The sequence below is a fragment of the Nesoenas mayeri genome, assembly GCF_963082525.1.
Source record: "Nesoenas mayeri genome assembly, chromosome: 8".
NCBI classification, from domain to species: domain Eukaryota; kingdom Metazoa; phylum Chordata; class Aves; order Columbiformes; family Columbidae; genus Nesoenas; species Nesoenas mayeri.
The window spans coordinates 10,548,355-10,575,603 of record NC_137554.1 but is presented as its reverse complement, the minus strand read 5'-3'; the positions used below and the strand labels follow the sequence as shown (position 1 = coordinate 10,575,603).

At 38.9% G+C, this 27,249-nt stretch overlaps 2 protein-coding genes across 5 annotated transcripts in view; both read right to left on the bottom strand.

The window, feature by feature from the left end:
- The window catches only part of LRRC8C (leucine rich repeat containing 8 VRAC subunit C), a 59,420-nt gene extending 33,906 nt beyond the window's left edge, over positions 1-25,514 (bottom strand). The window contains exon 1 of the mRNA XM_080348867.1: positions 25,502-25,514. The gene's annotated coding sequence lies outside the window, so the exon portion shown is untranslated. The remainder of the gene's footprint in view (positions 1-25,501) is intronic.
- LRRC8B (leucine rich repeat containing 8 VRAC subunit B) lies at positions 1,939-25,639 on the bottom strand. Of its 4 annotated transcripts, none has more exons than XM_080348860.1 (5): positions 25,502-25,639; positions 10,277-10,330; positions 8,844-8,943; positions 6,033-8,194; positions 1,939-4,976 (listed from the first exon to the last, which is right to left on the bottom strand). In XM_080348860.1, exons 4-5 carry the CDS (start codon positions 8,166-8,168, stop codon positions 4,704-4,706), a joined length of 2,409 nt encoding a protein of 802 aa, XP_080204986.1. In that variant the 5' UTR covers positions 8,169-8,194; positions 8,844-8,943; positions 10,277-10,330; positions 25,502-25,639; the 3' UTR covers positions 1,939-4,703. The 4 variants fall into 4 exon arrangements, with proteins under 4 accessions (XP_080204986.1, XP_080204987.1, XP_080204988.1 ...); XM_080348861.1 differs by having other exon boundaries at positions 10,277-10,327; XM_080348862.1 differs by lacking the exon at positions 25,502-25,639 and adding an exon at positions 24,857-25,020.
- Positions 25,640-27,249: the final 1,610 nt, after the last annotated feature.

The window sequence follows — 27,249 nt, the reverse complement described above, 5'->3', positions numbered from 1 at the left end:
AGCATGCACACAAGCACTATAGACTAATACGTCACTGTGTTAAGTACCACACTGTCATAACTGCCTACTAGCAAGTAATACTTCCCAATAGCCTTGCTGGGCTAAGTAGTAATAATGATCTCTTAGATATCTCCCCTGTTACTCTGAGCAGTTATTCCTTTGCCCTCTCTCTGCAGTTAGACCAATTTTCATCCTCTTTTCTCCACCTCTTCAAGTGGTAAATGCATATGGCTTGTATATCCATAGCACCTGAAAGTCTTTTAGCCAGCTTCTGCCAAGCAGAGAACACACTTGTACAACATAAAATGGATTAAGTTATTAGAAGCTGGACAAAGAACAGATTCACATAAACAGAGAAACATAAGGAAGCAGCAGGACAAAGATGTAATGGTTCATTTACTGAACACACTAGACCGAGTTAATGCCTAAACCCTTTCAGACACCAGTCCAGCCTTGGAGCAGGTTGCTGCTGCCCCCTCCATCGCCTCCATATCCTGGCAACAGAGCACTGGGGTAAAGTTTTAAGGCCAGAATTGTGATTTCTCCAGACACAGGAGTTGCCAAGACATAGCTGTATCCTACAAGCATGTAGAACTGTAGTAGCACTGCTTGCTTCTTCCTGTCAAATTAAGTACAATTCCTCCTCTGTTGCCACATCCTACTTTAGCCATCAGCTCCATCATGACAGCAAGTAAACTGCAGTCTCTGCATTCTCTCTGGGAAATGCATCACCATGCTAGATCATTTGAGGGACTCACCCACCCAACAAGGCCAAATAAAGCACATGAGCTTGATCAATTCCTGATCTCTAGAAATACCCAAAGTTCTGTAAAATCCTGGATATAAACAATCCAATAGGACGACATGCATTGCCTCCTGCTTTCAGGATTTGCAGCCATGTATTTGCTAGCAGAATTCTCCAGTTGCTCCTATATTGCTCTCTAATCCTGGCATTTATTGGGGTGGAAAGAGGGAAGGACTCATTTATTAGAAGTGATTACAGAATGAACTTCAGGTCACATTCTTGGAGATGGAAAGTCTACATACCAGGGAAGTTTGTTAGCATGATAGAAATCTACTGGTTTAAAAAATATCATTAGAACTACAATAAGTTGCCATGAAAACAAAATACATAGATCTGTAGGAGCATGGAACAACAGCTTTCAGAAGAATCATCTACCTTATTTTACTAACAATACCACCTCAAAACAGGTAAACTGCAAGTAATTTTTTAATAGTTATTTCGTTTTATCTCACCTCCAAGAAGAAAGGGACAGAGTTCTGTAAAACCTGTTAGGAATGTTCTTGTTTCGAAAGATAAGCAGCTAGCACTTGAACACATAACATTACTTGCATGCTTGGTTCACTCTATCCCCCATATCTTCAAATTATGGAGCCAAACCCAGGTACCCACAAAAAAAAGCCATCAGGTATCATCTCTCAGAGAAACAAGATCTTTGAGCTGACAAAATGTGCAATACTTGAAACATGATTTACTGCAAGTAGCATTATTTTTGGCAGTTTAGCCACATGGCAGCTGTATGTGCTGAGCTGGGAAGAGAATCATTGCCTTTTTACTTCTTGCAGTTCAATTCCAGGCTGCATTTGATATTTACCCAGCCCACCAAAATTAAAGTGGGCAACTTGGAAACAGTTTTGTGGCAACAATTAAGATGGAACCTTAGTTCTAATCAATACAGGAGCCTCTCTCCTAGCCCAGAACATAACTGCTTTGATATGGAGCATAGTGTTCATTTCCCACTGCTGTTCATCTTCACATTTCCCTTTGGAAGGTATACCTGCGAGCACATAGGTACAAGATAGCTGGAAGCAGACTTCAAAGCCTTGCATTAAATGCAGCATCTCATATGGAAAATAAAGAACAGTTCATAGAATTGTAATGCAAAAGATTTAATTTTTCAAAAAAATGTTCACGATACGGACAGTCACAATACAAAGTTCTGAAACACAATACAACACTGAAACAAGTTGAAAAAGCCTTTTTTTTGATCGAAAGTCAATGTTTAATACAAAAACTAGGTGTCAACAATACTTATTGTAAAAAGTTTATGACAGTGGATTCATATATTGATTCCCTAAAAAAAACCCCACCCCTCATTTTGAAGAAATATTGAATATTAAGGTAATTCTGAATTTCTTGAATTCACTTCAGCCATTATATCTGACTCTTTCCTCAATTCTAAGCCCTAGGGTTGTGTTTCATGGTACCAAATGGATAATAAAGGCACACTGTGGTTTGAAACCAAGGCTAGAGACTCTAGCCTTTAAACTTTCCAGCTTTTGTCTGGGTATTTTATAAAGACTCAAACATGCAGTGAAAAAAATGCAACCCTCTTGAGGGGGTGCAGAGTGAAAAAATAAAGTCTGCAAAAAAATGTAACCCATATAACCTATAAAACAGTATTATTTTATTATGCATTTCTTAGTGCTTCTTCAGATTCTTTGAGGTTACACATTTTAGACATTAGTTACCTTTCTCCAAGTTATTTCACTCTTGACAGAACTAGCATAAAAAGCACACTGAAGATTATTCTCCTCTATCAGTTTTGTGGATTATGGGAAAGGATAGATGCACTGCTAAAAAGTTGAAGTTATCAGCCAAGCCAGTTACTTGCTGCTTTAAGTTTTTCAACACAACTTTCTAATTTAGTAAAAAGCTTTAAAGAAAATGCTGGTTTAATCTTTTAAAAATTACTAGACCGCAAGTCTTGCATGCCCAATTCCAGCATGAAGTGTTCAATATCAAGTTACAAAGTCCTGTCACAGACCTACTGCAATTATTAACAAAATTCTGGCCACAGGGGTACAAATCAATATACTCTGGTTTAATCACGTCTACCACAACTACCTGTCTGTGAGCCATGTCAGTTCCTATGAAACTATTACACAACTCAAAATTAGTTGGAAATAGAATTTGGAAGAGCTACATAGGGAAAGACTACTGGGAAAGACTGTTCCAGCAGTACTGGTCTGCACATAAACAACTAATCAGTTTACACTAAACATTTCTAGAACTACATAAAATGTAATAGTTATACCACATTTTGGTTCCCTGAGAAGAAAAGTGCTCTAACTACAAAGGTCTTTGGAATGCCATCAGTAGAGTGAATAAACATGTACCTCTTGCCCTGCTGCTGCAGAGACATCTCCTACTTTTATGTCAGTCAGACTTAGTTTTGGCATTTTCATTCAAAATAAACCTTGCTCTCCACAAAAGTGGCACTGAAATGAGAGTAAGAGATGACTAAAAGTAGTCCAGTACTAAATCTTGTTTATCTGTGATGATTTGTTATTACAACCTGGAACCTATAGTTAGACTTGAACACAAAGTCATTAAGAGTGCAGTTAACCACATCTGTTTAACCCATAATTGAGACTGGTTTTTAGAACTTTAGTATAACACAAAAATCTTTCAAATATGTTTTTGGAAAGAATGTATCCTCCCAGGGGCATAATTTTAATGTTTATCACGTTCACTAAGAATATAAGAGTTAAGACCTCAAATACAATGAAACAGCACACAGAAGAAGAATGAAGTCAGGAACCATTTTATTTCCATCCAGCTTTTCAAATATTAAGGATGGCATAAGAGCTCATTCCACTACTATAATTTATGAAATTACATCCCTAGAAGAGGCAAAGCTTATAATAACGCTTCCTGCTTCTCCTCCCCAAGTGCTTATAAGCTCAGTGATTATTTGGTTTGTTTCTACTGTGTCTTTCTGTCCCTATCTAAACACAAACCTCCTTCTTTCTCTCCCCAGCCACCAAAATACAGTAACTGGGTAGGGAGAAGCAGCACTGAGTCAGTAAAGAGAAGTTATAAAAATGTTAAACAGCTACATATACTACACTAACATCCAGGATGCTCACAACATACAGTAAACAACTTTGCAACTATATCTTGTTCTGCTTGCCATCATCTATGAAGATCGGTTCTGTAAGATTTGTTGTCCAGTACATGCACACAGTTACTCCAAATTCTTCTGATTCCTTGCAGTTTCTAGGCAATAATTCATTTTATATTTACTATTTTTAAGACAAAATACTGAAACTGGTTTCAGATATTTTTGTCCAACTGTTTTTAATAGCAAAATTCAAAAAGCATCTTCAACAATCATAGAATTAATGCTCAGTACTTCTCAAAGCTTTAAAAATTAAGGTATGTTGAAAATTACTTTCAGTATATCCCATGCAATTGAACTGCTCAAATAGATTATAATCTTAATTTAACATATTCTAAGTTAGTGAAGAGTTCATATTTAGAAACTAATTCCACAGTTCTTAGACCTCATATGGCAGGAGATGAAACTGTTTAAATTATCACTATCAACAGGAAAAAATTCCCATAGGAAAAAAGTATATACATTCTTACTACAGCCAGGCAATTAACTATTCCATTTCAATGCTATCAAACATTTAACTGAATTACTTCAACCAGTAGAACCCAACCAACAGTTAATATTTCCGATTTTCCAAACATATTACTTGCTAAAGGCTGCATTTTTTTTGTTTAAATCTAAATATTTTTTCTTTTCCAATACAATCAACTCAGTTCAATGCATTTAAGTTTAAGACTGATTTGTAAACTTATCTCTCCTTCACTCCCCACCTATACAGATCTTTAGAGAGATATTAAGCAAAAGGCTTACAGAATGCAATGATGCAGTTTCATTTTAAACTTAGCACTTATCTGAGCATGTCTGCAAACGCTCTCTTACACGAGGTGGAAGTGTTTTTAACAATCTTTCTTCTACAATTAGAGTATGCCGCTTTAAGAACTGACATTCTTCTAGTTCAGCAGGAAGTGATTCAAAGTAGTTTCCAACCAGCTCTAATTGAACAAGATTCAGTAGCTGACCCACACAAGGGGACAAATTAATCAGACTGTTATTTCCCAGAAGAAGAAATTGCAGCTTTTTGCATTGAAATAATCCATCAGGCAGCATTTCAATCTGAAAAAAAGGAAAGAATAAAAATAATGCACATTAGAAGTTGTTAGCCTACATGCAGCTGCATGTTTTGACATTACTTAGTTTTATTTTAGTGTAAAAAAACAAACAAAAAACAAAACCCTTTTAGTTTATGGAAGGATAAAGAAAGGGAAAATTGTAATGCTTCTATCATTGTGCAAGAAAGTGCTTGTGAACACTACAGTGGTTTATATACCACTTTTGTTGTGAAGATGCTTAGCTACTGGCAAAGCTGAGACACAAGCATGGTGGAAAGCAGCATATACATGCACACATCCACAGAAATGCATGCAAATGTGGGCACGTGCAAGTGGCAGAGGAGATAAATGGGCTGCTGTCCCCTAAGAATCACTTAATGAAGAACACAGATTCTGTGGAGAGACATTAAGAGGTGCTGTATGGCAAAACCTGTACAAGCAGCTATCTGAGCAGTACAGTAGTAACTTACTACTCCTGGTCCACTCTACTAACATATAAGATCCAAACCCAACCTCACTAGTGGAAACAAATATAAACCTCAAAAGAAATCATAAGTCACAAGCCTGGATCCTACACTAATGAGCCAGACAGTTAAGCACAGCTGATGATGTTATCAGCTATAATTATTTCCCTCTTCCCAATCAGACAGCTGAGCTGCTCATCAACTAGCTGTTGATTCACTACAGCTTTCAGTTTGACATTTTAAGGTAGAAACTGAACACTGTTCACTTCCATTATATACTACATAGAATAGACAGCTTCAGGGAAGATACATTTCTGCAGCCATCCTTACCCTAAACTGTCTCTGGTTCAGAGCCCTTAAGCTGCTACAGACCAGGATAGTATCTAGTCAGTATTACACAAGCTTTAATTACTAAAACTTTGGTGTCATCAAACAAGCACAACCCTTTTTTTTAGCTTTACTGGGTTTACTTTAATCATGACCACCACAAAAGCATTTTGAACCAGAGGCTATTCCAGAAGAAATGGTAGGCTAAGTCAGTATTTGATGGGGTTTTTTTGTTTGTTTTGGAAGTAGTAATTAAAAGTTCTACTTACATGGTTTTTTGTCAAAGCCAAGTACTGCAGATTAGTCAGATAAGCGATTTCTTCAGGGATGGAGGTTAGCTTATTATAGCTAAGATCCAAATAGTGTAATTTTCTACAAAGAAATAGCTGCAATGGAACACTTTTAATATTATTATAATTTAGATACAATTGTTCCAAGTTTAATAATGCACCAATCTGTGCTGGGATATATGAAATACTGTTGTGCCACAACTTCAGGCAAGAAAGGTTCTTAAGATGTTGAAAACTAATTATTTCTTCCACTGTTCTAAGATTATTTTCTTTTAAGTCAATTTCATGCAAATTATTTAGGGTAAAAATGGAATGGGGAATGCGCTCTAAATCACAGCAAATTAATTCCAAGGTTCTCAGGTGTACCAGCTTCTTCAGGTTATTTAGCACTATCAGTTTATTTCCCTCATTGTTGATAGACAAGTGTTGTAAAGAAGGCAGAAGATCTGTAACAACTTGAGGTATCCGGGAAAGGTTGCTTTTTAAGTGAATTGATCTCAGATTTTTTAGCCCCTGAAAGCTTTCATTGTATATGGAGTTGTGATGATCTAGCATGAAATAGCCTGTTAAACACAGTTCTTGTAGGTTTTTTAGATGAAAGACCCAAAATGGAATTCTTCCCATCTCACTAGATTTCAGGCGCAATGTTTTCAGGTTTTCTTCTAAAAAGCTGACTGCTGGGTAATCCATAGTTAGTGATGAATGATAAACATTGAGTTCTTTGAGATTGACTAGCTGGCTCACAGCTGAAGGAAGTTTGGCTTCAGGAATGAGTTCCAGGCTTAGGACTTCTATTTCTGTCAGTTCAAAGACACTGTCTGGAAGACCATTTAACATGAAAAGGTGAAGTTCCATCTTGTCTTGGGAATTTCTTACTAGCTTATTTTTCAGTTTTTCCACTGACCATTCATTGTTAAGATTTATCTGTTTCAGTTTGTTTTCACTCAAATCAGACAGGAATATTGAGAATCGTTGGGAATAAAGAGGATCATACTGATCTGCTAAGTGGAGAATAAATGCAAAATCATTCTTTACATCAGGTATATCGCTGTAATTACTTTTCTCTCTCAGCTTCTCAAAAGAATATTGCTTAAGTGAACTTCTTAACATCCACCACAAACTATAAGTACAAGTTAAGCCATAGAAGATAACTAAAACCACATAAAACGAAGCCAAAACTTTAAAAATTTCTGCTAGCGAATAGACACACTGGTACCTTTTGTAGCCTGTAAAGGCCTGAACATTAACAACGCAATCAATTTCAAGTGTAATAAATGATAAATAGTAGGGGACATAAATTATTATTATTACAAAGACAATGACTTTTGCTATAATCTGTTTCATATACACTGTATATATGACATCCTTCTCTTCGACATGTACTCTGAATTTCTTCACTTTTTCAAATATAGCTTTAGCTTGCTCCCCTTCTTTTTTGTCAAGAACACTTGAGGAATTTTCTCTTCCAGTTGTTTCCAAGCCAGGTTGTGAATATGGCAGGGACTGTCTGCTGGCCCCTATATCTACTGAACTCCCAGGGGATGAAATCGCTGCTTTGGATTTGGCTATTGGCAGCTTTCTCACAGACTGCTCGGCAACTGTTTCCGAAAGGGCACGCGTTGTCCATGGAGAATCAAAACACTTCTGAAGAATGGCTACAAAGTGCTCAAGCCTGGAACTTGTACTAGGATAGTAAAGCCAGAAATTACTGCAAGCGGCAAAAATAAAGGTATGCAGAAGCACTAGGTATGGAAAAAATTTGGCAAACCAGTGAAGTTGTCTCTCATAACATACTGCATCAATATAGGAATACTGTTGCCGATGGAGATCATTCTGGATTTTAAGCGGGCCGATAAACTGTGTTATAGAGCTAGCTGACATGTTAAGGTGGGTTTTAACTAAATCCCAAGGCACGGCACAATGATTGTCAAATTCTAGCTTGCAAGGAAGACAACACAGTACTCTGGTTTGAGTAAGCTGGAGAGCCCCAGCGAGCACAGCAACTAGCAGCATTATCATGGTGAGGTAATACCAGAAGACGTCCCACCATGGTTTTAGTATGTGGTAGGATGACTGAGCATCTGCTAAGTATTTGAGTTCTGTTAGCGTGATCATGACTTTCACCTGTGAGAGTACAGCAGCTGGTAGAGGAAAAAAAAAGAAAATACATCCTTAGAGAATTGTTAAAAGCAATTTCTCACCATTAAACACTTGAAGCTTACTACCGTTTTCACTGTTTTAAATATGTGTACCATTTGGCCTAGCATCCAGAGCATAGGAAATGGATCCAGGGACTCCTGGCACCTAACCCTAGCCGTGATATTATTTATTTTAAGATAAGTTACTTGGAATGCAAAAATGTAAATTATGATTAAAACTAGCATCAGAGATTAGGAGAAAGTATGTTTTGACCAAACATTTGTTTAAGTAGAAGCAACAAGCAGGTATAAGTAGTGTTTGGTATTTTACTAGCAGTCCTTTATCGTCCTAAACTTACACAGCAAAAGTGATTTCTCATTTATGAAGCATTCCAGAAGTCACTGATATATTAACATGATGGCTCTTGCAATTCAGAATTTTCTACTAGATTAACTCATTCTGCCCAAGAACACACACAAATTCTCAAAAGAGCAGTTTTATTACATATTCTTGTATCTAATTCCCCATCAAGAGAATAAGCATACTGACAGAATGAAAATGAAGCTAACACAACTTGTTATTGACCAATATTGTCACACATTAAAAATGGCACACCTAACTCCCAGCACCAGAGGTTCAATTCATACTTACTTTACTAATTAAAGAGAATAAAATACACAGCACCGCTCAGTCAGGAGGTCTACATCTTTTAAAATTCCTTGGACATGCCATCTTTACATTTGTCTTCATTCTGGATGGAGAAAACATTGAATATACTTTACTTTTAACAGCTTCACCTAAATAAAGAGCAAACATTTCAGCTGTCATTAGAAGTGCTGCCTTATTGCAGACATCAGGATCCATTAAGCTCTGCATTGCTACAGCTACATGAAATGGAACAGAACATACTTGGCCATGATCATGTAGAATGTATAGTCAGTTTTGCACAGTCAAATAAACACACACACAAAAAAGGAAACCACCTACAGCTAGCCCTATTTCAACTGGGAAGATTTTTTTTTTGTCAAAAAACTATGTGAAAATAAAATACACAACATGCAAGACTTCAAGAAGTAGAATTCAGTCAATTTTGCTATACCAAGGCTTGGCAGAAAGACAAGTTTCTCAAACAACAGTCAAAATTTTACATCCTGAAACAAAAGAATGAACTACGCAGTGTCAATGGCAATGCCACAGACACTACCAGCTTTGGAGAAAACTTACTAATGAAGTCTGTTAAGCAGTGCAGATACAAAGCCATGTTCTGTATCTTTCTTAATCATAGAATAATTTAGGTTGGAAAAGAGCTTTAAGATAACTGAGTCCAATGTTAACCTAGCACCACCAAGTCTACCTCTAAACTATGTTCCTAAGCAGCACAAACACCTCCAGGATTCATAACTCAACCACCTCCCTGGGCAGCCTGTCCCAGTGCTGGATAACCCTTTCAGTGCAGAAATTTTTCCTAATATCCAATCCAAACCTCCCCAAGTGCAACTTGAGGCCATCTCCTCTTGTCCTGTTACTTGGGAGAGGAGACCAACACATATATCACTACAACCTCCTTTCGAGTAGTCATAGAGAGCACAAGGTCTCCCCTCAACCTCCTTTTTTTTTAGGCTGAACTTCCCCAGGTCCCTCAGCCACTCCCCAGATTTGTGCTCCAGACCTTTCAACAGCTTTGTTGCCCTTCTCTGAACTTGCTCCAGCACCTCAATGTCTTTCTTGTAAGTGAGGGGCCCAAAACTGAAGGCAGTATGAGGTGCAGCCTCACCAGTATCAAGTACAGGGGGATGATCACTGCCCTGGTCATGCTGGCCACACTGTTTCTGATCCAAGGCAGGATGCTGCTGGCATTCTTAGCCACCTGGGCACAGTGCTGGCTCATATTCATAATATATTCTTACTGGACACTTCCATTCCAAACAGAGCTGACAGGCTGTTATAAAAGGCAAACAACAGCTGAACTAAGGCAGAGCCTTATTCTTACTCCACATTCACATTTGAAGGGAGAAAAATGGCTGAAAATAAGTTAACCTGTCTTGCATTGACAAGGCTACTTGCAATAAAATGTAGAAACTTACCAGGCCCACTCAAGGGAAGGCAGCTGAACAGGACAGGATGGTTACAATACACTACTGGAGAGAAAATAAATTGTCATCAAATCATTAAATATTTGGACTCCAATAACTGTGAATATTAGAACAACAGTTCAGCGTTTTAAAGATCCAACATTTAATGAGCAAAAGATTTAGAATAATTTAAGATGCCATCCCCATCAAATATTTACTTGGTCGCCATCTGTAAGTTGCTTTTTCTAAAGAAGAGATAAAGCAACAGCCCTTGTCATTGTCCCACTGCTGAACACTAAAAAACATTTAAGCTTAACAGTTTCTGCATTTATGTAAAGTTACTAGTTCTGCAGCTGAGATGCTCTAACCATAGCTAAGAAATAGCAATTTCTTCAATCACTCCAGCTCAACTTGCAAAAACCACATCTGTAAATATCTTTAAAATTAGTTCTTTTTGTATGAATCTTGTGGCTTTGAATATAAATTTGTAGGTACAAAAGCACAAGAAGGTACTAAACACATCCAAACTAAGGCTGTCATTCTGCTAAGAATATCTGGATCATGTCTCAACTCAAGCCAAACATGCTTGATTTGAATGTAGGCAGAAAAACCCAACCTAGTTTTAAAATCAGACAATTCTTCTCGCTTGAACTTTGTAACAGAAATAAAAGAACTTTGGACCCTCATTGATGTTTTAAAGAACAAGCTAAGAGAGAAATTTGTTGAGTGATCCAACAAAGTAAGAGCAAAAGGTATAAACAACGTATTTTTTAACAAGGAAAAACATTTGAAAAGTCAGAGATCATTAAATCAGCTGAGAGTTAATGTGAAACGTCTAGTTATCATGAGGATGAGAACAATTCTTTCCCTGACAAAATCAGGGACTTGGGCAGATACTAACATTTTAAGAATGTTTTATATAACTAAATGTTTATTAGAGAAAGTTACAAGTAACAATTTAATAATGCATATGTGCTTTGCACTTTTATACAAAGAATATGACTCTCCTGGTAGCAGACCTATTTTGGGGAATAAGCAAGGCTCTTGTTGAGTATAAGAGATGGAATTAAGAGTGTATTAAAACAGTTTAACACTGTTTGATAAGGTTTTTTCCCTGAAAGTTACAGAAAATGGAACTTAAGCCAATTACATTAAAAACATATTGGTATACTTGAGAATATGCATAACTCAACACACCTTCAAGCAAGGCCATAATGCCTAAACAGAAAGTAGTTTGTTTTTATATAGATTAAGACCTCAAGGAGAAACAGACACATGTAATTTTGCAAAGTCTCCATAAAATTCTCTTTGTCACCTCCCTTCCTTGAACTGGAAAGTTATTTCCTATCACATAACCCAGAAAAAAAAAAACCAACAAAACCAACAACTACATTCTTGCTGCAGTTTTAGAACATTTTCTAGCAGAAAGTGTCACAGTATTAAGTATTTAAATACTTGAACTCTGTTCTTGTTAATGATTACTTTTTGAAACCCTCCAATGAAGCATGTGTATTCACTACAATCTTATGTATACAAAATAAAGCTTCCTATCAGAGTACACAGATATACAAGCGTAATATAAACATGTGAATTATTAATGATAATTCTGCTAAAGACAGTTTTCTTTCAAACCCTATCTGTATGCCAAGAGTGACTAATCAAATGGAATAATGCTAAACTGTAATAGGTTTGATAAATCTCATCTCCAGCAGCTTTCAACCCACAAAGCCATAAAAGCTTTTCAAAGCAGCCTAATTCAATTGGCGATCTATCTTAGAAGATGAGAGACAGAAGTTTCGCCCCAGGCTAAGTGATGACTTCAGGAGAGCTACCACAGACCAGTACTGAGACACAGGCCAGAAAAATAAAGTAATAAAGATCACTAATATCGAGGCAATTTTAAGTTACTTCAAGACTTCTAAATCTGATCAATAGAAACATATCCAGAGTTTGAATAAAAGGTCCTCATTTTGAAAATTATTATCTATAATCAGACACCCACCCCCTGCTTCCCTGCTGCCAAAAGGTTACTTAACACCGCATTATTGTGTCATTTGGTCACTGCTTACATAAGTTTAGGCACATTTAGTTAGGGATGGCTCTGCAGCAAAAAAAGTGCCTTGCTTGTCCTCCCCAAAGGATAATGGGGTACGAAAAGCCAGCACATGACGGGGGGCTTTGTTTTACTTTGAAGACTACACTGGTTTTGTTGATTGTTAAAGTATTCAACTGCTGTTTCTGACACAGTTAATCGAAACAGATTGATACAACTAAAGCACACCTAGACCCCCAGTGGCCCCCTATTTTGCCTTTTTCCACTTCCCCTCTGAGAAACACAGCCCTCAAGTTTTCAGACAATCTCTTCAGACTCATGTTGTTATTCCAACAGCATGTGCTTCTCAACCAAGATAAGGAGATGCTGACATACTAAGCAAATGTGTCTGTTGTATCAATTTTCTATCAAAAGTGACTCCTGAAATACAGTACCAACTTAGCTTCAGAATAGCTTCAATGTATCACTTATTTCCAAAGTTTTGGATGCAAAATTAAATTCAGTAATAAACTAAACATGCAATCAATTTGGCTTAACAGGCAGTTTTGATCTTCTATGCAGGACTGTCAAACTCATGTAGGAGTAGTTACATTGATACAGTCCTAAAATGACATTTGGAACTTTGAAGGCAACCACGAGGCTGATGTGGCCCCTGGTGAAAATGAGTTTGACACCCCTGGTCTATGGGATTCCTAATACTGGCTTATGGTCTCACATGCACAACCCAAACCTTCATTTGTAAATAAACCCTCATGAATATTCCCAAAGGGGAAAAAAAAAAGTAAACTTAACTCCCACACACACACTCGTCACCCAAACCACATCTTTCCTGGCTAAAACTCCTATTGGCATACTACCATTTCCTAAACAACAAAAAACCAAGTACTGCAAGAGTGCTGAGGCATGTCAGACTTCATAAAGTATGACACAGCCATACATACTGAGCAGATGCATTCAGATGACTCCCTGTCTGTTTTTTAAGCCTCCTATTGACAAGTAATAGGCTGCTCAATTCAAGTTCTACGTTTGACATATCGTATTCCAGAATCTGTACTTTGACAAACTTGTGTGCACATGCAGATTCAGTTGTAGGATCTTTTCAATTGGGATTGTATTTTTGGGTTTGTATTCCACTGAATGCAGAACAACATGCAAGCAAGATTATTGAAAGCTTCTTTCCACTTCCTTCTGAAGAAGGTCACAGGTGATAATTAAACATGTAAAAGTGATTATCCTTTTGTATTTAAAATAAGCTTGAAGACATTCCCACACTCTACAATAACCATCATATTCCTCAAGGACAGGATGTTCAAGACTACACTGAAGTTGTTACAAGTTTTGCAAGTTACAAGTTTTTGCAAGACAACCTTGCAAACAATCCAAGACAAAGTCCTTCCAAACAAAGACCATAATTACAACTACAGACAATCTCAGCCATCTGTATCTGGATTAACTAGAGGCCTTGCCTTCCTTAAACACTCCAGCTCTCAAGACAGTACTGCTGAACATAAGATGTGGAGCAGTAATAGCAAAGCCTTACGCTGTTTAAGCAGCAGCCCTTGCTCTCTGGAGAAGATTGCTTACGTAAGATTATGTAGGCCAATAATGTCAGGGGGAAAATTTGTTTTTAGTTTAAAATTTAGTGAACTAGACTACATCTCCATTTTTGCTTTACAAGGGTTGCTGTTCTCTGCTACTGCCTCAGAGTTAACTACACAGCACATAAACTGAAAAAGTCTTGCAAAATTAAGTAACCGCTACCTAGCTCTACCACTATCATACCTTCATCAAGCTGAGAAAAAGAGAGTACAACACAGCAAGTGTATTTTAAATAGTTTCCTCAACTACCCAAAAGCTTGATTCCTACGTTCAACACAAAAGGCCTTAGAGTAGGTGAAAAAATATCTTAAAAGCAGCTTCACCTAAACTCAGAATACCTGTCTTTATTCTAGTACTTCCTTTCTCTGGTACACTTAATACAAGAGAAATACTTTATATGCAGTCTAATCCAAATAGAAAATAAGCTTTACTCCAATTTTATTTACTTTACAAGCACAAGACTTATTCATGAAGTGTGACTGTGAAGGATTAGATACCCTACATTATGCATTTCCAACCTATGCCTGCAGCACTCCAGAAAATACCATTGTACCATTGTCTTCCTTGAGCCATACTAAGTTAGCTTCCCATTAAATGCCATCAATATGCAAGTATTAAGTCTTCCTTCTATTTAGGGAAGGCCAGTAAAGAATTAATATTTTGTAGTAAAATATGTCAAACACTCACTAGAGAGATGGATCATTTTCAAACATGCTGGTTGCACAAGTAGTTAAAATCACTTGCCTGTAGGCCATGTGATAAGGAATCACATCAGTGAAGTCTGCCCAAGTGCATGAAGTTACTTGAGCCTAATTATCAACAGCAGATGGGAGGAAAAAAAAACAAGTCAACCATTTTGAGGGTTAAACTCTGCAATGAAGTTGTAATCCGATGTATGTATTTTAAAGGTATGTTAAATGTGCTTTATTTCATACCACTCTAGCCTGGAAAGCAATTTTAAATACTAATTCATTTTCAGACATACATACTTCTACTGGTAAAAGTACTTTCTCCTTAAATTCAAGGTGCTAAGAATTGTGCTCTAGTAAAAACAGAAAGTCACAACCTGTGCTCCTAGAAATGCTGTACTAGCAAGACAAATAGTCTAAACCCAAGTTTAAGACTAAACAGACAGTAGATGAGACAAGCAGTTTATGCAAAAATCACTGCAAATAAAAATGAAGAAAAATCTGATAAGTAGGTACAAACCTAGGTTTCTAAACAAGTGTGTTTCAGAGCTAGACAGGCAAGCAATCTAATGGTAAAGAAACTGAAGTAAAATGAAAGGAAGACCAGCTTTGTTTTGCACATAATTGCATCAACGTGACTGATCTCTTTGAATGCAAATTGTCTACATTCCGGGTAAATATCACTTTATTCATAGTCATAGTGCTTTCTAAAATCCCTATTAAACCAAGCAGAATCCAGATGAATCAAATCTGAACATTTCTAGTCCAGCTTTAGTGCTCTGGTACTATTTCCAAACTCAGAGATGCACTTTAAAAAAAAAGAATTCTATCAGGTGAACACAGAAGTATGACAGAGGAAGGACTTTAACTACACAGACAAGTGTTACAGTGCTTCACTCTCCTTTTTCCTTGAGGACACATTAGAGCAAACCAGCAGCCAAGCTGTAGTAGCTTTACCAGAGCATGGATTTATTTTCAACTTGTGTTCTCACCCCTTTAATCAAATTTAACCATAAATATACATATACATATATTAACTTAATAGATGCATTAGCATTAAAATATTGATTAAAATGAATATTGAAACAAACACCTATTTAGAAGAGTGTGCTTTGTATTGGTCCAATAATAAGTTTGTTTGGAGACATTTTGTTTCACTCTAATATTAAACTAATAATTTAACTTATTTAATTTATATTCTCATCAGAAACTCTAGTACTCTTTAGGGTTTTTTTAAATTTGTTTCATTTGCATTTCTTCAAACAGTTGTACATTTCACATATTCCTGTTTAGAAAGGAAATTCTTACAGAAAAAGGTCCCAAAAGTCCACATTGATATTACCCACTAAAAAAAAAATAGCTCTGCTATCATGAATCTGCTTGGCAATTCTTAAAGCAGCACAGCAAAACCCAATAACAAATAAAAATAACTGGAAAGAGTTCGATAATGCTTTTAAAAAGAGCATAACAAACTGGAGGAGTTCTGACTGAAGACTGTGGTACATTGAGGTGTTAACGATCCTCTCTGGCTAGTTAACAGGCCCAGGCCTGTGCTGTGCAGATCTCTTGGCCAACAGATAAATTCAGCCAGCTCATAACAGGAGTCTGCAGGCAGCTCCCAGTTGGTACAAGCAATTACACCACCTGCCTGTCCTTGCTTTTATCAAGAAGTACAGCAAGAAGTTCTCCTGTGAACATACTTCCTGATTGACAGTAGAAATTAGGCACGGAGTTGCATCAAAATGCGGTAACCCTTTCTACAGGCAAGGTCTGTACAGTGCACTGCACAAGGACTGAAAGCTCATTTGATGCTGCACAACTCATGTTCCCAGCTTCTAAAGGGATTTAAGATTTTCTATACTATTCTCTTTCTTTATAGTGTCAAATCCAATAACAAGCATTTTAAATGATACTGTACAGAGTCTGAGCATCTCTCTTACTGAGATCATCATAGACCAGCAGTTCTTGGTGCAATACACAAACCATATAGACTGTCTTCCAGAAGGTCACTTCTGAAATTCTCATTAATACAGTCCTCTCCTCCCCACCAAATAAAAAGAAACAACAAGCAAGTCACATATCTGTTATGTGGCACCATACAGTCTGATAAAATCTAATGCATTTTCAACACAAAAATGTTAGTATTTAAAGTGAAGCACTATCTTGTGTCATTTTTTTTTTCTCCTCGTAACAGTTTCAAGTAAACAAGAACTTCAGTATTGAATAAAATGTAGGAGAGAGGCATGCATTCCTACTACTACTAAAGTATCTATGCACTTCTTAGAGCCCAAAGAAATGTATTTTTAAGCTTGGCATCAGACAGCTCATAATGAAGTACACAATTTAACGCAATAGAATGTCAGTTAATGTTAAGTCTCAAAAAGACACAGGTACACAAGCAGAATAAGCACCCAAGCAGTACAAGAGACTTTTTTTAATAAATAAATTTGAAGAACCAAGCACTTTCAAAGCATGTATTGCTTATCTCACTGTAGACAAACCTACCTTTTTTTATTAAATAGGATTGAGAGACAACTCCAATACTAGACTACATTACTCACAACAATGTACTCCAATAGCCCCAGAGGGGCTCAGGCTATCACAGACAACATACAATGATATGTTTATTTAAACAAATAAGTCCAGTCATAATTTCAAAAAATATGGCACTTAAGTTATAGAAGAAAGAATGAAACAGAGCTTGCCAGATCAAGTAGGTGCATTTCTTTGATAAACTGTTTTCTAAACAAGCTAAGTGTAAGACATCAAATCTAGGTTACAGAAAATAAATTCTAGAGTGACTCCATACTATATCAGCTAAGACAAAGCTGGAAATTTCACAATACATGCAATTTATAGAAAATACAGGTCACAGGTTGTGCTGAACAAAGAAAAGGTAGACTAGATAAAGATTTAACACTTACAGAGACTGCAGAAATAGGAACATGTGGAAAAAAAATGTTGAAGTGTTGAACTTTTGAATTATTTGTTGGAAGCAACCAAAAGAAGAGGAGCAAACCTGCCTGAACTATCCTTTGCAGGAGCTATGTGTCACCAACAATGTAGTCCTAACATCAGCAAAAGCTGTCCTCCACTATTCTCCTAAGAGAATACTTGTAGCAGGCAGGTGTGCCATTCCTGCACAAACTTAATCTGGATGCCTAAAGAGCATTATCATCCAATTTAGAAGACGCCAACAAAACCAGAATCTGAACTGCAAGGCTCACAATGGTCAGAGGAATGGTGACCCTTAAGAAAGGAGACTAAAGGAAGTAGACATTCTAGCACAAGAAAAAGAGGAATGAGAATATGCTGGAGGTGGAGGGAGAGGAAAGAAGAGCACACAAAATGCATCTGCCTTCCCAGGACAGAAGCACGTAGTCCATCTCTGCTTCGCTAATGCTCATTCAAACCACCAAGGGAGGAGACAACCCTATCCAGGGGTGACTGCAGACATGCCATACTGTCAAATCTTCTGTAGCACTTTTGGGCTGAATGTATCAGGGAAGTGGCATAGACTACACTCTTAAATAGTACATAAGAGAACAGATCTCCTTTGTTGTTTCCTGACCTCTCAACTAGTTTTTTAAATCAGTATAGCAATGCCGAAGACAGAAATCATACACCAATGCTACAAACTGTATTTACTTGCAAGTTCCAAAGAAATCTTAGAGCAAGTTTGAAGCATTAAGTATGAAAAGTCTCCTTGGTTCTTCATATATTCCTTCCTCAGCAAGGAAGATTACACCAAAAGCAACCTCAAGAAGTCTAGACTGGAACCAGTATGTGTAGCATGCTGAAGGTTTTACAGCTCTCCCAGAAACCTGTGATCTACTGAAGCAGATCACATCCTTCATCCCAGTACTAACATAGCTAACACAGTCAGACACCTTCCAACTGCATGAAATTGGATTTTCAAGCTCACTCATGCCTTTTTATTCTTGTAACCACATTCTTGGGTCTTTCTCATACTGAGAAATTTGAATACATAACCATAAGACAATGGTATCAGTAGTATCCCTCCAGCATTCTAAAGGAAGCTTCAATGCTATCTATTTAATTCTGCATACCAAGATAAGTACTACAATAGAAAATTAATTTTTATCCCCTTAGTTTCCAGAAGCCAGACAGATACTCATGATGTTCATTCATTGTGCCACTATGCTCAGGACATCAGGAAGCAAGGCAGAGGAAAATAACACTGGAGAATATTCACAACACAAATACTACAGGGTTTCTCTGCTGGCAGATTCTTTAATTATAGTATAGTTTATCATCTTCACTCTCCAACAGCAGTAAAAGTACAAGACACCCAGTGTGAAACAGTTATGATTTAACAAAAGACCATCCTTTCTTCGGAAAAGGCAGGGAATTGCTCATACATGCTCCTCATTTTCAGTGTACTTTCCAATGAAGTCATAAGCGGCCAGAGACCCCTGAAATAACCAAGACAACTCCTGTAACCTCACTGGAAACAAGTCTGAAATAAGAAAATATTCTCACAAGGAGGGGCCTTGGAGAGTGTCCACACATCTGAACTAGCTCTGAATTAACTTCTCAAGTACCACCAGGTGTGCTACTGTCACAGCAGAACACAGGTAAGCATTTGGGTCAGTTTTGTAGTCCACGGGATATCATGCTGCTATAACTAGGCTGCCAACATAATTAATTATATAGTAATGTAATACCATATGTACTGATGTGTTAACTAAAGCATGTACTTATTTAATTTGATACTTCTAGATAAAGGTCCTATAAAGAATTAAGCAGCACTACATTTAAATGAAGATGGAGAAGCCAACATTACTCATACCATAGGAAGTCTTGCTAGCTTTGCACAGAGCAGAGTACTGAAATCTAATGGTTTTAGATACTCAGAACCTTCATTCTACATTATTTTCCTAGCTCAAACTCTGCTTTTCAATATAGTAACCACACCCAACAAAGTTAATAGGGATGTTTACCTCCGACTAGCTCAATAGCTCTGTGGAAGTCACTTTATTTCTCTCTACCTCAGATTCTTCAACTGTAAAATCATAGTAGTGATTCTTCTATTCTTCATAAAGTATTTAAAGAAGAAATGTCACACAGTCATAACACTTAACTTCTTACTAGGTAATCAGAGAGGCTATTCTGGATTGTAGTACAGGTTCTGTTAGGTTCCAAGAGCACAAGAGCTATTACTTTTCCTAAGAGTGGTCAGTCAGTTATCACTTTTGCCTAGTCTCAGAAATATGAGTTTGTATTTGTACTCCTTGTTCTAGCTATAATTGTTTTGATGTTTCTAAAATAAGAATAGTTATCTAGTATAATAAGTTAAAATTACAACATTGGACCTAAAAAGGAATCTGATGTTTTTTCAATATTTACAGATGGCCAAGACCAAACAGTGTCCTATCAGGATAACAGATGTTGAGAACAGAAACATCAAGTGAGGTCACAAATCAAAAATATATACCAAATACATTCTGCCTCTGCAACGTAATTATTACCACACACAAATATAGCTAAAAGATTTAAGAACAGCCAGAACTGAGTGTTTTGGTTTTAAGTTTTCCTGATGCTGCATAAGTTTCATGAAGAACTTTCCAGAAGTGAATATTATTACTTCCAGAGGCCACAGAGAATAATTTAACTTCATCTAGGAAAATATAATTATCAGGGTAGCAATACAGAAACACATCTGATTTCACTCTTAGTTCTGGCATCGGAAAGCTGAATCAGATATTCAGCACTGGCTCATATCTCTTCTCAGAAGCAACAGCTTCTCATCTTGTTGAGAGGGAAAGATGGTTTGTCTTAAAAGCCAGCCTGACAAGTTGAAATACTTGATTCTAGATGTTTGGTCCAAACATCCAAAATAAAATAAGAATAGATAAGTTTCCAGTTTACATCCACTTCAAACTCAGGCACTCTTTTTCGAAAACTCTCCTGAAACCCATCTTGTTATCTTTTCAAAGAATCTCCCCACCCCAAAGTAAAAAAAAAAAGCAATAACAACAACAAAGCAAACACAAAACAACCCCCCCCCCCAAACACAGCCCACCCTCCCGCAAAAAAAAAACCAAACCCAAACCACACAAACAAAAAACCCACAAACTTTTGAAACTCTGTAGTCAAATACAAACTCACCAGAAATGGAAATGGAATAGGTTTTACTAATTCTCCATCAGAGACCATGCTGTCTGTACAACCACCTCAAACTCTCAAGCATCTTCCTGTTCATGTCACTCTTCATTATCTATGTATTAATTGAACAAAGCACCCAGCTACATCTTTTCTTTTCATAAAATGAAAGCACTGAAGGACAAGTTTCACATTGCACATACTGTGTAAGAATGTATGTACAAATTACGTATTAATGCCTAATCACAACTCTACAGTTTCCAAGAAATGCACACAGGCAGGTGATCGCGAGAGCTCGAAGCAGTGTTATGCTTATCAGAAGCATCTGCAAGAACAACACTAAGTTTCAGAACCATGCACAAGTGATCAGACTTGAATGCTACAGTAAACCTTCAGTAACGCAGCTTTGTCTCCTGAACAAACACAAAGTTAGCTTAACACCTATGTTCACACTTCACGCTTCCATTCAAGCCTAAGTATGCTGTGCAACAGTCCTCTACCATGCAAAGTTTCCTTTTTGAGTAGACCGTCTGAGGAGACCTAACAACTGGCAAGTTTTTTTTTCAGATAGCAGTACTACAAGAAACACTTTTTGGTATGAAGCCAAGTTTAATAACTTCAAAAACAAGAATTGAGGTTTTATCATCTCTCAAATCAATTAGGAACTTTGAAGTAAAAAACCTCCAGCCCATATTTGTAAGGAACTGAATAATGGTTTGAATCAAAGCAGACACTACTTTTAACAAGTCCAGTTCAGTAAAGCACTTCAGTATTGACATATCCCGTCTCACTTCAATTAAGCAATGTTTTGGTGTTCTCCTGACTTTGAGTGAGTGTCATTGCAAAGTTAGTATTTAAACAAAACTAATGTTTAATAAAAAATGTTTTGGATTACACAACAAATGCACATCAAGATTTTGCTTTCATTCAGATGCAAAAATTAGCTTAAAGTGTAAATATTTTAGCATTAGAGTCTGAACCTGCAGTTTGTAAATTCCATCTTAGTAGACCTTTACATCTGCATGCAGATGAACTTAGCTACCAGAAAATATCTGAATAAATATTTAACAACCTGAACTACTCATAGAGTATCAATATTTTCCCCAGAAAACTGAGGCAACAACATCTGAGAAATCTGGGGTTACATTTCCTGGGGTTTTAAGTGGGAGCTTTGAAGTCAATGTCACTTTAATTGAGCCTCAGCAAACCATGTGACCATACTTTTGTAGCTGCTGTGCAACAAAACTGAAACTTTGTTCCCATATTAAACTAAAGCCACAACTTAAATTAGTATCTTCCAAACAGTGTTTATAACATCATCTTAAGCTTGCTAACAATTAGCAGATCATATGACTACCATATCCTTTGTTGGTATCACTGGATCCCTTACTGCCATGTTTATTCCCTTCAGTTTCTCAAAATCAACTAGATTCTCAATTTCAGTATAAGAAATTGTGTTCCGGTTTACAGTATCAGAACATACTGAGAAGTTGAGCACTTTTGATGGAAATGCACTCTCATAATTTAATTCAGGATGTGTGAAGACACTCTTCTGAAACAGAATGGCACTAATGAGAATTAAATTGAAGCTACTCCATTACAAGTTTTCTCCACAATTCCTTTCTGATTGTTGAAAGACTCTAGAACCCTCTCTGGTGTACATCGCAGTGGGGTGTGCCTGCACTGTACCCTAAAGTGCATTAACAATAGCTTTCTTGAGAGCTGCATCATCTGCCTTCTTTCTAATGTACTACAACACCAGAAGGTATAGCCTTTCCATATCAGTAAGTTTAAAATCAAATAATTAGGGAAACTATTCATAAGTATTATGAAACTTTAGTTCAATATTGAATTACAACTTGATTTCAACTAGCTAGAAATTAAATCCAGAACCAGTTCATAGCACACAACTCTCGGGAAAAAGAATCACCAAACCCAAGCATAATTACAATAAACTGAAGACCAGTTTACAATTAGAGTTTTACCAGAACCAGTATGTGTACACCAGATAGTTCATACAAATAAGCAGTTTAGTTATTAATAACTTAAAACCACAAGCTTTCTGACATTAATGAGGTTGACTGCCCACATGGTAGTGGTAGCATTAATAAAACACAGGCCACAGCCTCTCTGCTACATTCACTAGCTACAAGTTTGTGATGTGTGCCTCTGAACTTGCTCGGTACACGATAAAAACATGTATTAGACAAGGCATACTGTAGCTTGTCACCAGCTAAGAAGAATAAATCATATTTATTAGTTAATTACTAGCAAATTTATTATGTGCTGCTAAACTAATATAACCTATACCACTTAAACATTAAAACAGCAGCATAATTAAATATAAGATTATTAATTCCACTTCACATTCCTTGTACTTCTACATGGCCACCCATGGTATCTGAATCCAATATCATCATGACCACGGCAGACTTCTAACTTAACTTTAAAAAAAGTCACTGCAAGAACAGCTGGCAGAGTAACATTATTTGCAAGACAAGAGCTGAGCAGCTGCTATAAGGATGCCTCCAGAAGTGATAAACACATTCCACAGCTTAGCGCACAGAATACAGACAGCAGCGTGAAACATTTAGATAGGCAGAGACCAGTATAAACCACACCTTATCCCCTTAGCCACATAAAATATCAATTTCTAATCCTAGCTGAGTAAAGCTTTATAGCTTTAGCAGTAGGTATTGTAAGCTAAAGTAATTTTACTAATGCCACAGTCTCTTTCACAACCTGTCACATGTCAGGCAGAGCAGGGACAGTAGCTGCTAAAGGAACACAAGATTTTCCTCTCCACCTCCCCTCCAGAAATCCCTTATTAAAATACTGCTTTTGCAGTGGCTTACTGCTCTACAAAGTTCATTTTGCAACCCTGAAACACTGATGGATGTTTCTTTAGCATTGTTAGTCCCTCTCTAAAATTTTTTCAACACGCTTTCATCAACTTCAAAAAGCAGCTGTATTAGTATCTTGCAAGAAACAAAAGGCAGTTTTCTTTTTCTCCCCATGAGAACTCTATTTTCCTGAAAAAGGAAAAAAATAAGAGTCAGACCAGCAACTCTCTTCTCTCAAGAGTGCTAGGGAACAAGCGTTGTTAATGCTGTAAATTTTTAAAAGTTACATGAAACCTATTGAAATTGAAACTCAGTTACATTATGCTAATGTAAAATTCAGTAGAAGGTAAAAATTATGCTAATGTAAAACTCTATGATACATATTTTGGTTTTCTAGCTACAATATAACATTTTAAACATTGGAGAAAACACTTAAAACTTGCACCCTATCCTAACTCTTGGTTCTCTACTACCATCATTGTCCTTCCTGCTGTCATTTCACTTCCTTTGCCCTTCTCAGCACCAGATACTGAAGAAAAGCACTACTTAGCATAACTCTTTTATCCCCCACACAGTCAGCTGGGTTACACAGAGTAAAGAAAACACACACAATATACTTACACAATATATAATAAATTATATGAGTGATATACTATAATATTTCAACACTTAAGCCTTGTGGGCTTTTCCTCCCTCCTCTCACTTGAAAGTTGAAGAACTCAAACAAGATAGATCAGTAAGCCTTGAGTTGTTGACCTCTCCACTAGGAAGGTACTTAAGAATTCCGAGACACCAGGAAATAATTGATGCCTTACCTTATCACTTCAGCAAACAGACAAGGAAAGCTGGGAGTCAGCAAAACATGTAGCTTAAAAACTTGAAAGTGCAAGTGACCACATAGGTCCTAGCTTATTCTAGCACTACTTCTGTGGTATTGTTTTACATGGCCACTCTAGGTGCCAATTCAAACACAGTTTACCTGACCCATGTAATTAATGACAATCCTCATATAAGACTAAGCTTTAAGAAGTCTGCTTTAATTGCTCTCCTACAGAACTGGTTAATTGCAGTATTCACCACATTCTTAATTGAAGCCAGGAAGCTACCTCATTTCCACCACAGAACCCTCACGAAGTAAGCCTTTCGTCACTACAACAACTCAGCTGGGATCCAAGTAAAAGCTATCCTGCAAGAAACCCCTTGCTACAGGAACACTGTCTTGGTGGGGATGAGAGATACAAGGGAAAGACAGAAGAAAGGAAAAAAGGAGGGCACATCTCACTTCATACACGGTACTGCCAGGCCTCAACGCGGAGTTGAAGTCTCCCCTCCCTGCCGGAGAAGGTGGGACTTGACACCCACCTGCCATTCGCCCGCAGGCGGGTGCCGCCGCCACACCTGGGGCCGAGGGTGGCAGCTGCGCCCGGCCGCGCCAAGCCCGGAGGAGGAAGGAGCCCCGGGCGACCTGCAGCGCCCCGGGTCACTTGAGGACACGCGTAAATATCGCTTACGCAAATCAGAAAACGGTTTTCTTCCGAGCCACACCCGCAGGGGCGCGGGGCGCCCGCCAGGCCCCGGGGCAGGCACAGACTCGCTCCGGCGCCCGCGACCGATCCCTCCGCTCGCCCCGGCCGGCGGGCAGGTGAGCGGCCCCACCGACAGAAGGGGTGGCCGCCCCGCAGGCGGGCGAGCAGCGCAGGGCGCCCCGCGGGCCGGCAGCCCGCTGCCCTCCCGGAGGGGGAGAAGGCACGCGGCCCCTCAGAGAGGCGGGAGAACCGGGGGTGGCCTCCCGGTGGCGGTGAGGGCCAGCGACGCGCCGCCCTCGGGAAAACCGCGCTCCGTCCTACCCCCGCCCGCTCCCCCTCCTTCTCCGTCCCTCCCACGCCGGCGGCGCGGACACCTGTCAGCGGCGGACACCCCGGCTTACCTGGCCGCGCCGCCTCCTCCCGCCCGGCTCCGCGCGACCGGTACCGCCCGCGCGCACGCGCCGCCGCCCAACGGCGTTTCGCCCGCGCGCTCTGTCCGCGAGGGAGCCGGCAGCGCTGCGCGAGGCACCGGCTCCAACCGGCACTTCTCGGATCCGGCCCCGCCCCCACTGTCACGTTACCGGCGGCGCCAGCCAATGGGGCGCGGCCGGCGGAACCGCTGACAGGCCGCGGGGCGGAGGAGGGGGCTGCGGCGGACAAAAGCGCCCGGCCCCGCCCCGCCCCGCCCCGCCCCGCCCCGCCCCGCCCCGCGGCGCTCACCTGCGGCGGCACCTGACGGCCCCTCCCGCGCCGGGGGTCGCTCCCGGCACGGCGGCCGTGTCCGCGGGGGGAGCCCCGTCAGGCTGGGAGCCCCGTCAGGCTGAGAGCCCCCCGCTGCCGGGGCAGTGGCCGTGTGGCCCGCAGGCAGCAGCCGCTCCCTGGGTGCCGGCATTTAAACAACTCAGGCCCCTCGAAAGCACGAGGTGGAAGAAATGAGAACGCAATTACTGCCGGCCGTAAAAAAGTAAACACCGAAGGTGGTGACACTGGCAGCCAGGTACATCCAACGCGATCCCCCTTTTTGCAAGGGACAGACGAAAGTCCGTATTACCGCATGGCAAAGAGCCTTCCGCGGCTCCTCAGTTCCAATGAAAACCTGATAACAGTATAAAAAGTTCACAAATATACAGAATGTTTTTAAAGTCAATCATAGATCCATCTGACTCTCCTGCTTCACTTCCTCTCTCTCCCCCCTCCTTGTGTCTGAAGGGGCTGATTCTGCTGCAATCTGAAAGAAAATCTGGATTCTTACCTAGACTTCTGCCAATAACTGGGACAAAGGGGCTGTGTCTGCCCCCTCAGAGTCATAAAAACCAGCTCAATCTACTCACATAATTATCCCGCCATATTTTCATTCTTAACAACTCCATTGCAAAAATGTATTCAAAATTCTATTTACAATACAATTATCCTCCTTACACTCACTCTGCTCTTGTAATGTTTGTTATTTGTCTAGTCATCAGTTTCGTGGAAAAAGGGAATATTTTAAAAATATTGCTTTTTCTTCATAAAACACAAAAATCCTTTTCTTCAAAGCTGTACCGAAACTCTCTTCATTTAAACAGCATAGACACTAAACTTTGCAAAAATAACAATTTGCAAATCATATTCAGTATGCATTATTATTAGTTTCAACTTAGACATTAAATATTACATACTTTCTTGCAATACAGTTTTGAAATGCAAACATTGCAGTTGAGCCAAAAGTGAAACTAATTACAAATAGAAGTGAAACTTTCTTTTTAATCCAAACACACAGAAATACTAACGCAAACATGTATGTTGTAAAAAAAAAAAAGGCATGTTTGTTTCACTAGTTTGCAGTCATGTTAGCAGGCAGGCAGGCAGCAGAGAATGTGTTTCATATTTGGTTCGGCTGATAGTTTTTACTGAGGGTGATGTACTCTGACAGTATCCAGGCTCAGGGAAGGTGCAAGGGCCATCACAAAGATGACACCAGCGTGGCCATGTCTGCAGTCACTGCATCAGGAGCCACATGCGAGGCGGCACAAATAGCAGGCAGTGCGCCAGCAACCTCCCCAGGACAGCAATTCCCTTTTGGTTCATGATCTGCCATCTCCTTAGTTGACTGTACCCCAATCTCCATCATCATGACAATTCTCCTGCTTTGTCAGGGTTTCCCCAAGGA

Coding starts and splice junctions, on each gene's coding strand:
- LRRC8B (XM_080348860.1), bottom strand. CDS start 8,168: ATGATCACGCTAACAGAACTCAAATACTTAGCAGATGCTCAGTCATCC. Junction 4,977..6,032: donor TGGCTTTGACAAAAAACCAT/GTAAGTAGAACT, acceptor CCTTTTTTTCAG/ATTGAAATGCTGCCTGATGG.